Below are 16061 nucleotides of genomic sequence, written 5' to 3' on the forward strand. Positions count from 1 at the left end.
GTTAGTACTTGTAATTAATCTTAATATAAATGAGACGGCGCTTGTGGACGTGCCAACGGCCGACGCCGTGACGTGGCCTCGCCTCCAGTGATGGCGCAAGTCACTCGCGGGGAGGATCACATCGCCGGCCGGTGTGCTGTCCCCTTCGTCGCCCCGCCGCCGCCGTCTCTGGTTCTCCGGCGACGCCGCTCTGCTGCTGCTGCTGGGCTTGTTACGGATGGACAATGGAGAGCTTAGTGGGGCTTGAAGCCTTGAGATTTTGGGCCCGACGAGCCAGCGACTCAACTCACGAACATTTTTAATTTATGTGTTTTTTATTTAAATCCCTCTGCTTTTTCGTATCCTACATAGTTGACTTTTTTTTATCACATTTGATCTTTGTCTTATCTAAAATATTTGTGTGCACATATGCAAAATTATAAGTTATTCTTTAAATTTCTTTTAATAATAAATCACATCATAATAAAACAATTAATAATTATATAGATTTTTTAGAATAAGACGAATAGTTAAATATAGATATAAAAGTCAACGGTGTCAAATTAAAAAAAATGGAGGAAGTATATTTTCATTTCAAAGTTTTACCTATCTATACCTGACGCCCTCTGTTGGCATTTTTGATCACGTGGCATACAATAGTTGAACGTGTTTTAAAGAGAAGCTAGTAGCCCAGAAGATGTTAGGGCAGTGTCTGAAACTTTTGAAACAAAAACATGCCCTAACCAAGAACAGTATGTGAGACTGACAACGGTGACGGCGCAGTACAATGTCCAAAGATAAAACACAAACGGTCTCAAGTCTGAAGTGAAACGAGCTCCAGATCAACAAACATGTAATCATTCAACATGCAAGATCTTCAGGAGATCTTTGGTTTCCAACAGCTGTAAAAGCTACACATGTTAATGGAAACATGAATACCATCAAAGTTTCTGTGATTGATCAAACAAACTATAGAGTAGTAGATAAAGATTGGTTTTTGAATTTTGAAGGTACCAACCATGCCCAGATATTCAGTTACATAAATAATGGGGGTACATACAGAAGTGTGATTTCAAATACACTATCTGCACAGCAATGTAAATGCCAGCTCTGCACAAAAAATAGCCATGATAAGAAGAAAGCCATGAAGACAAACCATACAGTACCACACACATTCCAGGTGACCACTCTAACTAGATTAACATCAGGTGCAAGAACAGGCATCGCGAGAGCTTCAATCTCTTCCCAAATCCCAAAGTGGCATTTGCTTACGTGAAAAAAAAAGATCTGGGAGTACTTGAATAGCTTCAACATCTTCGAAGTTAGATTGGTCCCTATGAGCTTCTAAACATATGAAAGGGATGTAGAGCATTGTATCTCACTGAGTTGCTGGAGTTCTATACACTTCCATCGGTTCAAGCTAGTCTCGCAGTGGTCTTGCTTCAAATCCGCCTTCCGTCCGTCTGACTAAGTTGTAGGGCATGTGGGTCCCCAGTATTTTGTCCCAGATTGAGAAAAAAGGCTGAGAATAATTGTACTTTGAGCCTTGAAGCTGATGGTGGACATCATGATAGGCAGTATTGTTTTGGAACAAGGACTGGAAGATGTTGTATGGCAACCAAAGTCCACAGTGGTCGTCAACTGTCTTGAGGACAGCAAAACAGAAGAAGAACACAGAAGTCCTTGGTGTCATGCCAGATACCAAGAAGGAGATAGCGCCACCCACAGTGTCCAAAAGGAGTCCCTCCAATGGATGGTTGTAGAGAGCCCCAATGGCATAGGGAACTATCAGCCGATGATGTTGTGAATGGATGTGCCGGTATAGGAATTTGTTCTGGTGCATGTAGCGGTGCACAAAATATTGCCATGAATCCATCACAAGCATTGCAACCAAAAACTGGAAGGCTTGAACAATGATAGATGGCTGGACTACAACTGCTGTACTATCTGAAGTAACCTGCAAATCATTCAGAACTGGGTAAGAAAGGTGACACGATCAATTAGTTTCCCATTAAAAAAACAACACACGGCTTTAAATCATTTGAACTCCTCAACAAAATAGCACTACGGGAACACATACACAATTACACACACAAACACAATGACCTTAGGTGGTACACAGGGAAATGTCAGGTAGATTATAGAAGCCAATATCTCAAAAATCTGTAACCTCAAAATGATAACATGTACATGACCCCTCGGCTTAACCATACAGAAAAGGGATCCACACCAATACACACAACGAGTTAGAAAAGAGCTACAAGCAAAAGCCTTCCTAAGCATCATCAGGAGATGGTGCACTCATAAATCATAATGTGCTGCTACTTGACAAGCTTAAGGGGCCATGGTAAATATACGTAAAACATGACAAGGATAGCTAAAATAATATGCACACAAAATTGTGTGGAAATAAAATTTACTGTAACATCTGCTAGTAAACATGCAAAAAGGTATTTCTTTTTGACAAACCTACACTCTGGCAGAACACACATATAAACAATTGAATATCATCAATTTCCCAAAACTAAGGTATTTCTTTTTGACAAACCTACACTCAGCCATGTGAGTAATCTATCACAGTAATGGTAGCAAGGAGCCCAATGGTTTGCATTGCGAAACAAATAACAGAGAAACCAATTCAATTGATGTCTACGAAACTAAAAAAATGTGTGGAATTCCAACACTTTGATTATTGTTGTATATGACCATAACTATCTGATTCTGAACATAGATTAGTTCATCTCCTCCACGGCTGTCAGCGAACCGGAACATGGAAAGCATCACAACAATGTCTATGCAAGGAGAAAAACTGGCTACATCCTTACCATGAAGAGGATCATCGCGACGATGGCCTGCACGAGCTGCTGCAGGAGCACGCCGCGCACGACGGCGGGGAGGCTGACGAGGTTCTTCTCCTCCTCCTCCGCCCGCGTGTGGAGCCTGTACCGCTCCAGCGGCCGCCGGTGCAGTATCAGCTGGTAGCCGCCGGCGTACACCCAGTACAGCAGGATGGGCGCGAAGGTCCCCATCGTCTCGTCGCTCACGTACCCTTCCCATGGCACCATCTCCGTCCCGCCTTCTCCTCTCCTCTTTACCACCGGGAAATACGCCGCCGGCAGGCGCCAAGAACGGATTTTGACGGCGGAGCGGCGCGCTCCGGCCTGTCAACCGCAAGCCCTCCTGCCGGTTTAAGGTTTCACGCCGCCTCCACGCAGATCTAGGGGACAAGGAACAGGTCGTGTTCCTGTTCTTGGAGGTCGCCCCGGCTGGGGATGAATTTGGGGAACAGAAATCGCAAAACTGAAAATTTTTTTTGCTGACTTTTTTTTTTTTGGATTTTTTCCCTTGCGGAATGGAAAGGAGGACCTGGAAGAGACAGACAGACGACGGATGAATTGATGGTTTGGAGAGATTTTTGTGGAGCAGATTCAAGAGCAAATCAAAATGGAGGAGGGCTTCATCTTCTTCTCTTCCCCTTTTGTGTGTCCTTCCTCTGTTTTTGGAGGTGAGGTGTCAGAGCTGAAGAATTTATTGCACGCGGACATTCCATGTTAATTGGGGAGGGGGTTTTGGTTCCAATAATTAACACTGTTTTTATATTTTCTAAAGAAAATAACTGAATAAGAGATCTCCTCATAATAAATAAATAATTGTATTCAGTTGTTTTTATTATTGTTATACGAAAGACATACATACCCTAAAATGAATAGACCACCTTAATGCATACTTAAAAATTTGTGAAAAAAATATGTAAGTGTGCAGAACTGTTATTTTCTCAAAGGAATTGAAGAATATTTCAAGGGTTTTATTTCATAGTGACGTGGAGTTATTCCCTCTAGATCCCTCTCAAAAGATCAACCAAACAAACAAAAAAAAAGTGAAATTGTTGTTCCAGTCAAACGTGCTTCCTCACGAGAAAAAAAAAATACATGTCGATTAGCTGGACGGTGGGCAAACATATCATCCCAGTGGTAGAATTGTTTGCCAATCAGCAATCTCAACTGAGTTGACATTGCAAAAGTGCCATAATATAATCATAATGAACATAAATAAATTACAAGTAGTGATACAATTATACAAAGTACTACAGCAGTAGTAACAATTGCAAGACGTGTTCCTTTCAGCTTATACCTTCCATGTACCACGGTTTTGATAGTTTTTTTTTTCATTCTATTTGAAAGTTGTTTAGATAACTCGTTCGAAGTTATTCTAAAGGGTTTGTAACATATGATATTTAATTTAATCGTTCTTATTTTTGTAAGCGATGGCTCATAATCTTTCAATCGATACTCTTACCCTCACCCTTATTTTTTGCCTGTACTTATAAACCAAAATTTAAATTGTTAGTTTTAAATTTTAATCACAATTATTTTTTAATCTTTGCTTTTAAATGGCTAGAACCATGTATATAAAAGTTTTATTCACAAATTGCCTTTTGAGATAACCTCCTTTACTTGATCGTAACAGATTAGCAGCACCATCATTTTGCTTTCAAGAAGCATAAACAAAACAACTTATTAATGATTAAAAAAATTATCAATAAATCTTTTATATAATAACTGTTCTTAGTGATCTAAAAATAAAGATTAAAACTTAAACTACAATGAGAAAAGCTAAATCAACTCTAAATTCAGATTTAAATTCAAAATTTAAATTTTAGTATATAAGCATAAGGAAAATGAGACGATAACGTGACGTGAAAGCTGAACGATCATAAGAACTGTGACAGCCGTATAAGAGAAACATACAAAGATCAAGTAAACTGGCTAATAAAGCCGATTTAAGAGTATTCCTAACAGCTTATCCATCTCATTCTCCATCGTAGAAATAGAGGATGAAGAGTAAAAATTAAGCTCCAGTAAAACATCTATCTCATCATCTATATTTGGATGTCATCCATACTAAGAGATGTTCTTTCTCCAATCCTCTAGAGGAAATCTGCTGAAGTACAAAGGGATATAAAGGATGAAAATATTTTAGATAATCATCCAAATGAAGATACGATACGGATGACCAAATTTAGATGAGCTGTTAGGGACGCTCTTTACGAGCATTGCTGGAAGATCTCCCCAAGCAGTAAACAAGAAGAGATCTACATGCAGTGTAGATCATGTTTCACATGCCAATAATTAAACGCGAACATGCTGGAACAGCTAGTTTCGCCAATCAGCTGCTCGCAATATGACAAGGCACCGTCACATGCAACAAACGGCAAATGTTCCGTACATCCTTCTAGTTTGTTGGATACTTGCCGTAATGCAGATCATAGCCTTCCATTGCAGATAAGATTGGAAATACAGGTAATCTTGTGACAATCGGCATCAATAGCCACGACATAACTATACGATTTGAAATTAATAATCGAAGCACGATTAATACCTTTTCCAAAAGCTAGGTATTTGTTGCATGCCTTTTCTGCTACCAGGCTTGGCATGTTGGATCGCCATCATGCTTTCCCAAGTCGCCATCATGTTCCTCATCGTTAAAGAAAGGGCAAGGAATTGGGGTCTTAAACGTGGCTACAAGAAAACTGGGACACTTGTAGCAAGGGATTCATCTTTTATCTTTCTAAAGATAAGCAAGCATCTTTCCATGTGTTCCAACTGCTGTGTCATGACTCATGAGTTCATCGGTGACTCACCATATATAGCAACAGGAAGATCAGACAAAGATCACAGTTACAAGCCTAACTCGACAGAAGAAAAATCTGCCCGTCTACATTTTGATTGCATCAAAGAGAATAATGTGAACAGCCAATCAACTATGGCCATCATAACTAGCAAAATAACACGCAGTAGTGGCTGCTTCTCAAAATTCTCGTAGCTCATACCTCCTTCCAGATTGCAGAACGTGACCACACAATATACCTAAACTTTCTTAATGATTTGGACAACGTCCTCGTCCTCAAGCTCATGTTCCTGAATGAAGCTCCCAAATTAATACTATAGGGTATAATGGAAGAAAAACATGGTAGTGGTTCAAGAACACATACCTTGCCAACTCTCTGAGGCTTATGCTTCACGCTAGAACCCCACACAAGCGCACTGCAGGTTTTTGTTGAGCAGTTAACCTCATAGATAATTGAGGGGCAAATATTCAACCCAGGGTACATATGTAGGCACTCACTATTTAAACTGTTTCACCATGTCCTTGTGGATTCTGTCGCAGAAGTCTTCCACTGTTTTCCTCTTAGATGATACGATCACAGGATCCTCATAATCTGGGTTTAAACCTTTTGGTTTTGTGTATATCCTAACCAAATCCAGGTATTCCCAGATCATCTCTAGAAGTCCATCGAGATTCCACTCAAGATGAGCACTGTTGTCAAATAAAAAAATCGAGTACTTGTTGGACCAAAATGGATGAATGGAATCAAGCACAATAAAAGATGCCAAGTAAATTCTCACCTAATTGGGCAGTAATGGGGAAGTTTGTCCAAGATTTCCAGCTCTTCGAGTGTAATCTGATCAATCTTGTTAACAACATAGATGCAAGGCATGTAAATTCTGCTTCCCTCAATCACATCTATCAGATCATCTGCTGTTGCGTCATATCTAAGGGAGACATCAGCATTGTGTATCCTGTACTCACTGCAAATTGCTTTTACTGTTTCAAGGTCCAAGTGTGTGTTTGTCACTGTCGATGTAAAATTGATGCCACCCTTGTCCTTTCTTCTGAATGTCAAATTGGGGGGCGTTTTGTTCAACCTAGCATTTGATGCAGAGCTCGTGAAGGTTAAACATCAGCCTTCTTTCAACATGTGAAATAGAATAGTCTAAAAGAACTCAGACGAAGAAAATGAACTAGTGACCGGATGGATATAGCATATTGAACTGCTCATGATCCAGAACGTGCAGTTAATCTTTATAAAATTGGATGAATGGCACACCCACAAAAACTAAAATGAATGATGTCATATAAATTTGTGTGTTTCTCTTTGTACTCGTGGTGGTAGAGGCGAACAGAAATTAAATAGACAAAAGCTATTTAGCAGTTTGGTATACTACTATGGCAAACACTGCTGAAACGTCTTCTACACCAAAAGAAAGTCAAAGCATACCTAATGCCAAATCCCTCGAGCTCCTTCTCAATAAGCCGCTTGTGAGTTATTGGTTTAATAGCATCAAGAACAATCAGAATGACATTGCATGTCCTTGCTGTGCTGATAACCTGAAAAGCATGCAAACCATGTATCAGAGTATGAGAAACTGTCAGACTTCCTAATGAACAACAAAAGCATGCTACATTATCACATTGAATATTGATATTTGACATAGGGGGAAAAGTCAGGTGTATTGTAAATGTGAGGATATCTAAAGCATTTTAGACTTCACTCCTAAAAATGACTGATGCTTTCTTAGTGAAACACATGGTCGTTATGTTTAAAAAGATAGATCGAACATGCTGTCACAATCTTAGGTACGCAGAAGTTAGATAAGTTCAACCAACGTATATGGAACAAATAATGTTCACTTAACTTGCAAAGTTGATGCTCAAAGATGAATAGCTCATTCAGCCTTCAACACAATCAAGAGCATACAGCTAATCTGATTTAACTCACATATACGTACAAGGAAGTTATGCATTGTTAACTATAAAGTGGAAATCTTCTGCCAATTGATAAAAGGCAACTCTTATATGGAACACCTTTCCCTCTTTTGGAACAAATATTATCATGAGAAGTGCAATTCTGTGTGTCCATACAGCTGCCCAGATGATTTGTACAAGAGATGAGTGCTCAGGTGATTCCAATAAAGGTTTGCATCAAAAATCTTGCAAACAATAAATTTGTTCATGTATACTATGATATGACTCATGACAGGTTTAAAACCACAAGAGTTAATAATACGAATGTTTACACAGCGCCCAAAAAAAAACTTCCAATAACATTAGTATCAATACAAAACTGTGAGAGCTGGACATTACCTGCCTTCCTCTACCCTTTCCATCTTTGGCACCCTCAATGATCCCTGGAAGATCTAAAAGCTGAAAATGAACTGCTAGTTAGGAACCAAGAGCAGATAAGCTCACATAACATATGCTAACTTGCATCCTACTTTATGAGAGTAAATACTTACCTGGACTTTAGCCCCTTTATACATTATAACTCCAGGGATACATGTTAAAGTTGTGAATTCATAGGCTGCAACCTGTTGAATCAACAACAGGGACAGGAGTGTAACTGTGTGAGACCACAACATTATACAAACTCGGCAATAGTTGTAGGAAAAAATGACTTGGAACATGGGCATTGTTTAAATATATTCATGAAATTGAAGAAAGAAATACAGACAATGTACAGGTATGAACATGTGTGAATGTGTTCTAAAAAAAGGTGGTCAACTAGGACCGCATTCGGCACTGCCTGTTAGTTATCTAATCCACCTCGTTTTCCGGACGCACGCTTCCCGAACTGCTAAACGGTTTATTTTTTGTGAAAATTTCCTATAGGAAAGTTGTTTTAAAAAATCATATTAATCTATTTTATATCTTTTTAATAATTAATTAATCATATACTAATCTATTACTACGTTTTCCACCGGGATAACTAAACCACACTCTACCAACTGCCGAACACGGCCTAGGTGAGGGAAGACCCTAATAAATGAATTATGTACATAGCATTTGCACAGCACCTCTGAAAATGTTCCTGTCAACTTGTTCAACAATGTTGATTTCCCAACTGAAGGGAAGCCTACCAAACCAACGCGAGCATCTCCACTTTTTGTCACATCAAATCCCTCACCAGCGCCACCACCGCCTCCTTTGGATGTAGGAGTCAGCAACTCACGCCGTAATTTTGCAAGCTTAGCCTGATCAAAAGGAGAAACAGTTAGGAAAAAGACATGAATTTGTAGAAGTGGCAAAATAAGCTAAACAAAGTACACAGGTTCTAGCAGTAAACATATGATGGAATTCACACAGACGACAATGAAATAATTTGTCTAGGTCATGAGGATGGAACTTATGGTCATCCTTTCGAGCATTTTTTACCTAGAACTAGGGAACTCTTGCGAAAACGCCACTTATTATTGTGGCATAGCATAGGCCCTTACATATAAGATTTATACTAAAGTCCATGCGCAATGAAAGGATAATATAATCATATTAGTGATATAATTGAACTAATGGCTTTTGGCAGGCGCATTAGGCTGATAATATATATTATAACTTAGTAACAAATAAAACTGCAATATGATTGGGCATGAATTACGCAAGATATACTCACAAGAACAAATGCATCAGTTATTGTGAATAGGAAATAGCTTAACTGCCTAGGCCAATTTCTTAGGATTTTAATAAGCAGAATGAGACATCATGGCGAACATACTACTAGCATTTTAAATTAAAGACGGATGAAGTTCTCATCACCTTCAAAAGACCAAGATGGTGCGCGGTGGCCTTGTTCTTTTGTGTCCTTGCCATCTATCAAGTCAATGAAAAGCCAAAACATCAGCACAGGGATTAGAAAGTGGACAGATAAGCTCTTTTGTTTACTATTAAACATGTTGCAATTTGTTTGTTCAGTCCTTCAATTACAGTAGAGACTAGGGCAGTTCCGCAAGATTCCTACATGAGTAACAATTCTAAGTTTCTCAAATGGTACATCAATTATGTTATTGTTGTTAATTATGAACCAAGAAAACATGACCATGGTAGTATGGTACTAAATCGTCACCATGCAAATGCAAGATGCAATTAAGAAGTATATGCACTTGTACCTGCAGTATGCAGCCTTTGATAAGAGATGATCAAGTCAAAACAAAAGGCGGCATAGATCAAGTCTAATGAATAAGTCATCATTGATTCTCAGTACTCTTATTATTGACCTTGCAAAAAATTCAATACCCTAGTCCCTAGCTACAATTCAAAATCAGTTAAACATCTCAAATTCTCAATCACAACTGAAGAACAAACAGAACAAGCCCCAAACTACAGAAACACTGCAGCTCACGGATTCTCAGAGTTCCACCATCACATTTATTATTCAAATTGATGACACAACAACATCCGACATTCAAATCAGTGATACCCTCAAAATATGTCTATCAGATCTAGCAAAAATCCAAATTACAAGCATTAACTTCCCAGTAACATTTGAATAGCATATAGATGAGGAAATAGCCCAGCATCGAGACTGAGATGCTGCCCCAAGTGTAACTTGTATGTAGTTCATCAAGCACAAGTGTATGAACCATTCATCAAATCAGAGCAGCTCTCAACCACAACACCAAACCACCGCTCACCATGGGCATGCTGCCCGGAGTACAACCAAACAGTTCTACACCAATGCTAAAAAAAAAAAATTAAAACCTGCTACTTCCAATCTAAGAGCCATAGCTCCATGACCTAATGTACTGTCGGGACCACAAAACTAGCACACGCACCACGCCAATTCCACAAAGCAGCATCAAGCAATTTCAGCTCGAGACTAAGCAACCGAAACCCTAACCCCAGGCACGCTACTACCATAACCCCCAACCACTAGCATCCCCGAGCATCAAATCTACCGGCGACCGCGACGGATCGCCGGAGGGCCGGCGGCGGCCACACGGGTCCTCGTTACGTTACCTCGTCCTCGATGTCCTTGATCTTCTGCATGACGGTCGCCATGGCTGCGGGCTCGCGGGAGGAGGTGGGCTGGCCCGAGCAAGCGAAGGTTCTAGAAGGCTCGCCTGGCTCCCGCTCGCGCGAGGATTCGCCGGTGCGGTCGCGGGGACGAGACGGAGACGGAGACGGAGACGGAGGCGAGGAAGAGGAAGAGAGGCGGAGAAGGTTCGAGAAGTGGGGTAAGGGTTTTGGTTTAGACGCGGCCGAGGTGGGGTGGGCCTCCTGGGCTTTATTTAATGGGCCTCAAATTAGGGGAGCAAAAATGCGGTGGGCCTCTATTGGGATATTCGTTTGTTGGGCCGCTCGTGTAGAAAATTTATTGGGCTTTCATTTGGATATTAGTTTGTTGGGCCAAATGTTTGGTAATTTGGCCCATGAAAAAAGTAATTACGTGAAGAATTAAAAAATAAAGGAATCCGAAAGGATCGGGGTATTGAACCCGACGTGAATCGAACACGCAACCTTCTGATCTGGAGTCAGACGCGCTACCATTGCGCCACGGATCCTGTTGTTATAGGTTGTAGCCTACAACTATATCAGCAAATGAACAGAAGTGTCCAAATCCATGTGTTAATTTCAAAATTTTAAGATTTTAGTTTGAAATTTATGTTTATGAGGCCCATTTATTCGTTGGGCTTCTCTTGAGCAGGCAGCCGGGCCGGCGGCATAGCTCGCTCCGTCAGTCCGTCCTGACGAAGCGCGGCACCCAGTTCACCGGCGGCCACCAGCAAAGCAAGCGTTCCGGCTTGAAATGCCGCCGCAGCTCCTCCCTCTCACTCTCTCCGTGCGCTTCGCGTCCCTCCCGGCCCGCACGCCCTCCTGGTTCGGTGGACTGCTGCCCCGGTGGATGGAACGGGGAGGCCGCGCGCAGCGGCGCAGGCGTGTGTGTGATCCATACTGTTTGCGGAATCGAGGAGGTTCTGTGATGTAATCTGCTGGTGTGCAATGGTGATCGCGTCGCGGGTGGAGGCGGATGGATGGTGGTGCAGTGGCGCGGTAAGCAAGCGCTCGCACCGATGGCGCCGCGTGCCCTCTTCGTATTCGATGAAATGCGCTGCCAAGGTAGCAACTTTTCTTCAGCCCGCTCGCAGTATTTCTAACTTCCATAACTTGATGGTGCTTTCTTGGCAGATAATGTCTCTCTCGCGGAAGTGATCGAGCATGATCCGTTGATCAACCGAAATAAGCTTCACGCAGTAACTCGTATCTTCAACAACCAACCACTGGCACCCAAGATATAGAATTCAGAAGTTTGCGTATCAAGGGACAGTGAGGTTACAGCAGCAGCAGCAGCAGCTACAAAACACAAAACTTTGCAACAACGGCACAATCAAACAACCATGCTACGATCAGTGACAGAGATGCGCAAGCTAACTCTACGCATCAGGAGGGAGGACATCGCTGGCAATGGTCTGAGGCAAGGCGTCTTCGTAAGCGAGCGGGCCGGCTGCTTCACCGAGCTCCATCGAGTGGAGCACCTCCCGGGTGAAGAGCAGCAGCCTATACCGGAGCAGGTACAGACACTCCATCACCCGATCGTCTCGTGGCGCAGGGTGGCCGTGCTCCTCCGCCAGGGGACTCCTCAGCGCTCCGGCCGCTTCTTCCGGCGTCGAGAAGATGATCAGTGCCGCCGCCCTCTCCGAGTAGGCGACGCAGCTCTCGATCTGACCAAACTGCGAGAGGAGATTCTTGAGCTGGTCCTCCATCCTGAACCCAGGAGGTAGCTCCAGGAGGAGGAAGGCCGCTGTGCGAGTTTGCCTCCCCGGACAAACGAAGGAGCCCGGAGTGATTCGAGCTCGACCAGCCCCCGACCTAACCCCAATGGATCATCGCCGGAGCACTCCAGCATCCTGGCGTGGATGTGAGCAACGGCTAAGTTCACCGCCTCCGGGAACAGTCCTTGTCGCGGGGAGAACGGCTGGGATGGGACGCCGACGAGGGTGGTGACCGGCCGCCGTCCGCAGGTGAGCGTCCAGAACTGGTCGGACTCCGTCATCAGCGCGCGGGCGTCGGCGCCGCTGCGCAGCACGACCACCGCTATCCGCTCGGCGCGATGTACCATGAGCGCCTCCACCGTGTGGCTCGCCTCTATGCGGTGGCACAGGTCGCCGGCGTCGCGGCGCGCGTTGCCAGGTTCCTGGAGCAGGACGACGCGGCCAAGGAACTCCGGCGAGCGGCAGAATAGCGGGAGGAGGTCCCGCACCACCGCCGTGCCATGGCCAACGGCGCCATCGGCAACCAAGGGGAAGAGCCCCGAATCATACCTGGCGAGGTGCTCGATGCCACCGGAGTCGTCGAACACCACCATGGCCATCCTCCTCGAGCGGTAAACCACCAGGGCGCGCGCTACTCCGGTCCCTCTCAAGGTGTTCGTCGCGACGCCATACATATGGCTGGGCGTCTCCGTGCTCGCCTCCCCCATCCTCAGCAGGAGGCACCTCAAGTGAAGATCCTCTTGGTCGTCTACCTCCAGATATCGCCGGGAAATCATCAGGCGGAATGCCTCGGCGGTGGAACTCCGCCTGCTCTGCTGCTCCACCGCATCTTTCAGAAGCTGTTCCGAATCCTGCAGAATCTCCTCATCAACCTGTAGAAACAGATTCGGAGCGTCAGAAGTGGAAAGAAGAAAGAGAAACATGAACATTCACCGGCAGCAATCGATTGAGAACGAACTTGGACATGAACAAAGCCGGGAAAACATGAACGCTCACCTGCAGAAACCAATTCAGAACCAAAATGCAAAGAATTTGGACATGATCGAGCAAAGCGCAGATACCAATTCAGAACCAGAACAGAGAACCGGACGTGAATAAATCGGCAGAACTCAAAAGTGAACACTAATTTCACGGCCCAGAACTCCCAAGAACCAAAAATCCAACACCGCTGCGACCAACATCTCGCACTCAAGAATTCTCAGCAAGAACAGGTGGGGAGAGAAAAGCAGAGAAGCGGTGTTTGTACCCTGGAAATCCTCTGGTAAATTCCTTGTCGAGCCGCCGCCTCCTCCGCTTCCGCCTCCGCGGCATTCAAGCAGTCGCTCTCTTCGGAAAACACCAGCATGCCAGCACGCCTGCGCCTGGCGGCGTCTCGTACCAGGACGGTCGCCATGACATCTCCATAGCCTCCCAAGAGCGAATCCAAGCGTACCGGTGACACTGTGAAGGACACGCCTTCGACCACAAGCGCCCTACGCAAGAAAGTAGGATCGTTTTCAAGAATCGGCTGACGTACCAGGAGCGCCTCGACGAGGTCGCGCACGCGCGCCCTGTCCATAGCCGGGGGGCGCGGAGAAGCTCCGGGGAAGGGAGAACAAATTTCTCGCTCAGTGTGGTGGAGGTTGTTCGTGATCTTGGTGGAGAAGCCTGCTGGTTTCTTGGAGAGAGGAGCAGTGGGGAGGAGGGCGAGCTCGAGTTCTTGGAGGGAGTCGGGAGGAAGAAGACGACGGCCTGTTTATTTGCGAGTTGGGTGGACACGGGCCGAAACTTTATGGGCTGGGCCATGGCCGCTCGCAGCGCAATGGGCTTGTTGCAGTCAGAATGGAGTGATGAAGCCCATATTCAGAAACAAGGTAACTCTTTGAAACTGATGCAACAACAAAATTTGAGATTTTTTTTTATTTGATGTCCAATTTGTCAGTAGTGACGTGAGGAAAAAAATAATCAGCAATCTAAATATTCAGATTTAAGACAAAATGGGCAGTAAAAAGCTGACGAGTGGCAAATTGTTCTGTTACAATGTTCACTGGAAGTGAAAAGATGGCAAATTATTCAGACTCGTATATCTACAGAGTGTACGGAGCCGGTTAACGAATCCGTCAGACATCTGATCTCTTTGTTTGAGATGGCGCAAATTCAGACTAATCTTTCTGCTCAGACTACATATATAGTAATTTCCTGAGAAACTCTTTCAAACCATCGAGAGAATATCTCTCTTTTTTTACATGACTTATAACGGGTTATAAAAAATGACAGAAAGGTTAATATATAATATGCCACTATACCTGCAAAATCAAATTTGGAATCTATAAGTTGCAAAATAAAATGACTCTAAATATGTGTGCAGTAGTCAGAGGGTAAATTTAAAAATACATGTTTGTGTTATGATATATTATATATTAATTTATTATTTATATTGTTATAAATTAATTTCATAACTGTTTTGATCACATGCAAAAACCATGGACATACCTCGAGGGAAGTTTATTCTTACAAAACATTCCCTTTTGAGTTAAGTTTGATTTACCAACTTCATATATTGCAAGTGACCAATCTAACATCCCATCTCTGAAGTAACATAGGGGATGATTGTTTGGATTTTTTTATGAAAAAAAGTTAAACGACATATTTGCAAACGAAAATAATTTATGAATAAAATTTTTATATACGTATTTGTAGCGATTTGAAATTTAATGTTGAAAAATAAACCTCGATGAAAACCCCCAAAATCAAATTCAATTTAAGATTGAAAATTTAAATTTTAACATATAAATATAAGTGAAAATATAGAGCTGATTATGAACTCTTTATCCGGAAAGAATTAACCCCTAGTCAAATGAATACTAGGGCGAACCTGCCAGTGACCTTACTGACCAGTGTGGAGAAGAACAATGGCATCTCGTTATCTTCCACTGTGGAGTGTGGTTAAAGTAGAAGGGGGAGGAGGTGAAACATGATTGGGCGATGGAACGAGCTTGTGAAGGATAAAGGCCGGTGAGCTCATGGAGTGTGGTGGCCGACGCCGGATGCCACGGAACTCAACCATCATTAATAGCTTTTTTTTTATCATTATTGAGATGGTACCTTTTTTAAGAATAAAATTCGTTACGGTTATCTCAATGTACTAAAATTTTATGCTATCTGAAGATGTAACTTGAGCTACCAAATTTTAAAAATTTAGTATCTATTTATCTAGATGTACCAAAATTTTACATTAAAAAAATATGATAACCTCAAGTTATCTATCCAAAGTGGTAAAATTATGGTAAAATTTATTACAAATATTAGTGCCTCGAGATAAGTACGGCAACATTATTATCCTTAAAAAGATAATACTTTATAATATAAAACCTCAATATCTTTATTTACTAAGTATCTACAGATACCAAAATTATAATAGAAAATTTTGGTACTGCTTTATCAAGAACCGTAAAATTTATCATTCTATTATATTTGAAGTAGTACATTACTTCCTCCATATTTTTTATATGACGCCGTTAACTTTTCAATCTATATTTGATCATTTGTCTTATTCAAAATATTAATCTGAAAATATAAAATTATAAGTCATACTTAAAGCTTCTATAATAATAAATTATAGTATAAGAAAATAATTAATAATTATATTTTTTAATAAGACAAATAGTCAAACGTGGATCTAAAAGTTAACGCCATTATACAAATAAATTGGAGGGATTATAATATTCTCTAGTATAAAACTTAGGTGCCTCTCAATGCTAAGTACTTCGCTGTACT

At 42.3% G+C, this 16061-nt stretch overlaps 3 protein-coding genes and 1 non-coding gene across 4 annotated transcripts; all 4 read right to left on the reverse strand.

The window, feature by feature from the left end:
* Nucleotides 1–915: 915 nt before the first annotated feature.
* LOC102720892 (very-long-chain aldehyde decarbonylase GL1-9) lies at nucleotides 916–3521 on the reverse strand. The gene is made up of 2 exons (XM_006657925.2): nucleotides 2805–3521; nucleotides 916–1936 (listed from the first exon to the last, which is right to left on the reverse strand). The coding sequence occupies exons 1-2, from the start codon at nucleotides 3042–3044 to the stop codon at nucleotides 1400–1402; spliced, it is 777 nt and encodes a 258-aa protein (XP_006657988.1). The 5' UTR covers nucleotides 3045–3521; the 3' UTR covers nucleotides 916–1399.
* Nucleotides 3522–5495: 1974 nt separating this feature from the next.
* On the reverse strand, nucleotides 5496–10753 carry LOC102721179 (developmentally-regulated G-protein 3). The gene is made up of 10 exons (XM_006657926.3): nucleotides 10552–10753; nucleotides 9352–9405; nucleotides 8616–8792; nucleotides 8058–8129; nucleotides 7906–7965; nucleotides 7040–7149; nucleotides 6387–6686; nucleotides 6106–6297; nucleotides 5972–6023; nucleotides 5496–5897 (listed from the first exon to the last, which is right to left on the reverse strand). The coding sequence occupies exons 1-10, from the start codon at nucleotides 10591–10593 to the stop codon at nucleotides 5847–5849; spliced, it is 1110 nt and encodes a 369-aa protein (XP_006657989.1). The 5' UTR covers nucleotides 10594–10753; the 3' UTR covers nucleotides 5496–5846.
* A 271-nt stretch (nucleotides 10754–11024) lies between these two features.
* TRNAW-CCA lies at nucleotides 11025–11096 on the reverse strand. The gene has a single exon. It is a non-coding gene; the product is annotated as a tRNA-Trp (tRNA).
* A 729-nt stretch (nucleotides 11097–11825) lies between these two features.
* LOC102721468 lies at nucleotides 11826–14012 on the reverse strand. Its single transcript, XM_015839564.2, has 2 exons — nucleotides 13552–14012; nucleotides 11826–13177 (listed from the first exon to the last, which is right to left on the reverse strand). The coding sequence occupies exons 1-2, from the start codon at nucleotides 13861–13863 to the stop codon at nucleotides 12212–12214; spliced, it is 1278 nt and encodes a 425-aa protein (XP_015695050.1). The 5' UTR covers nucleotides 13864–14012; the 3' UTR covers nucleotides 11826–12211.
* Nucleotides 14013–16061: the final 2049 nt, after the last annotated feature.

This window comes from Oryza brachyantha, chromosome 7 (genome assembly GCF_000231095.2).
Source record: "Oryza brachyantha chromosome 7, ObraRS2, whole genome shotgun sequence".
Lineage (NCBI taxonomy): Eukaryota > Viridiplantae > Streptophyta > Magnoliopsida > Poales > Poaceae > Oryza > Oryza brachyantha.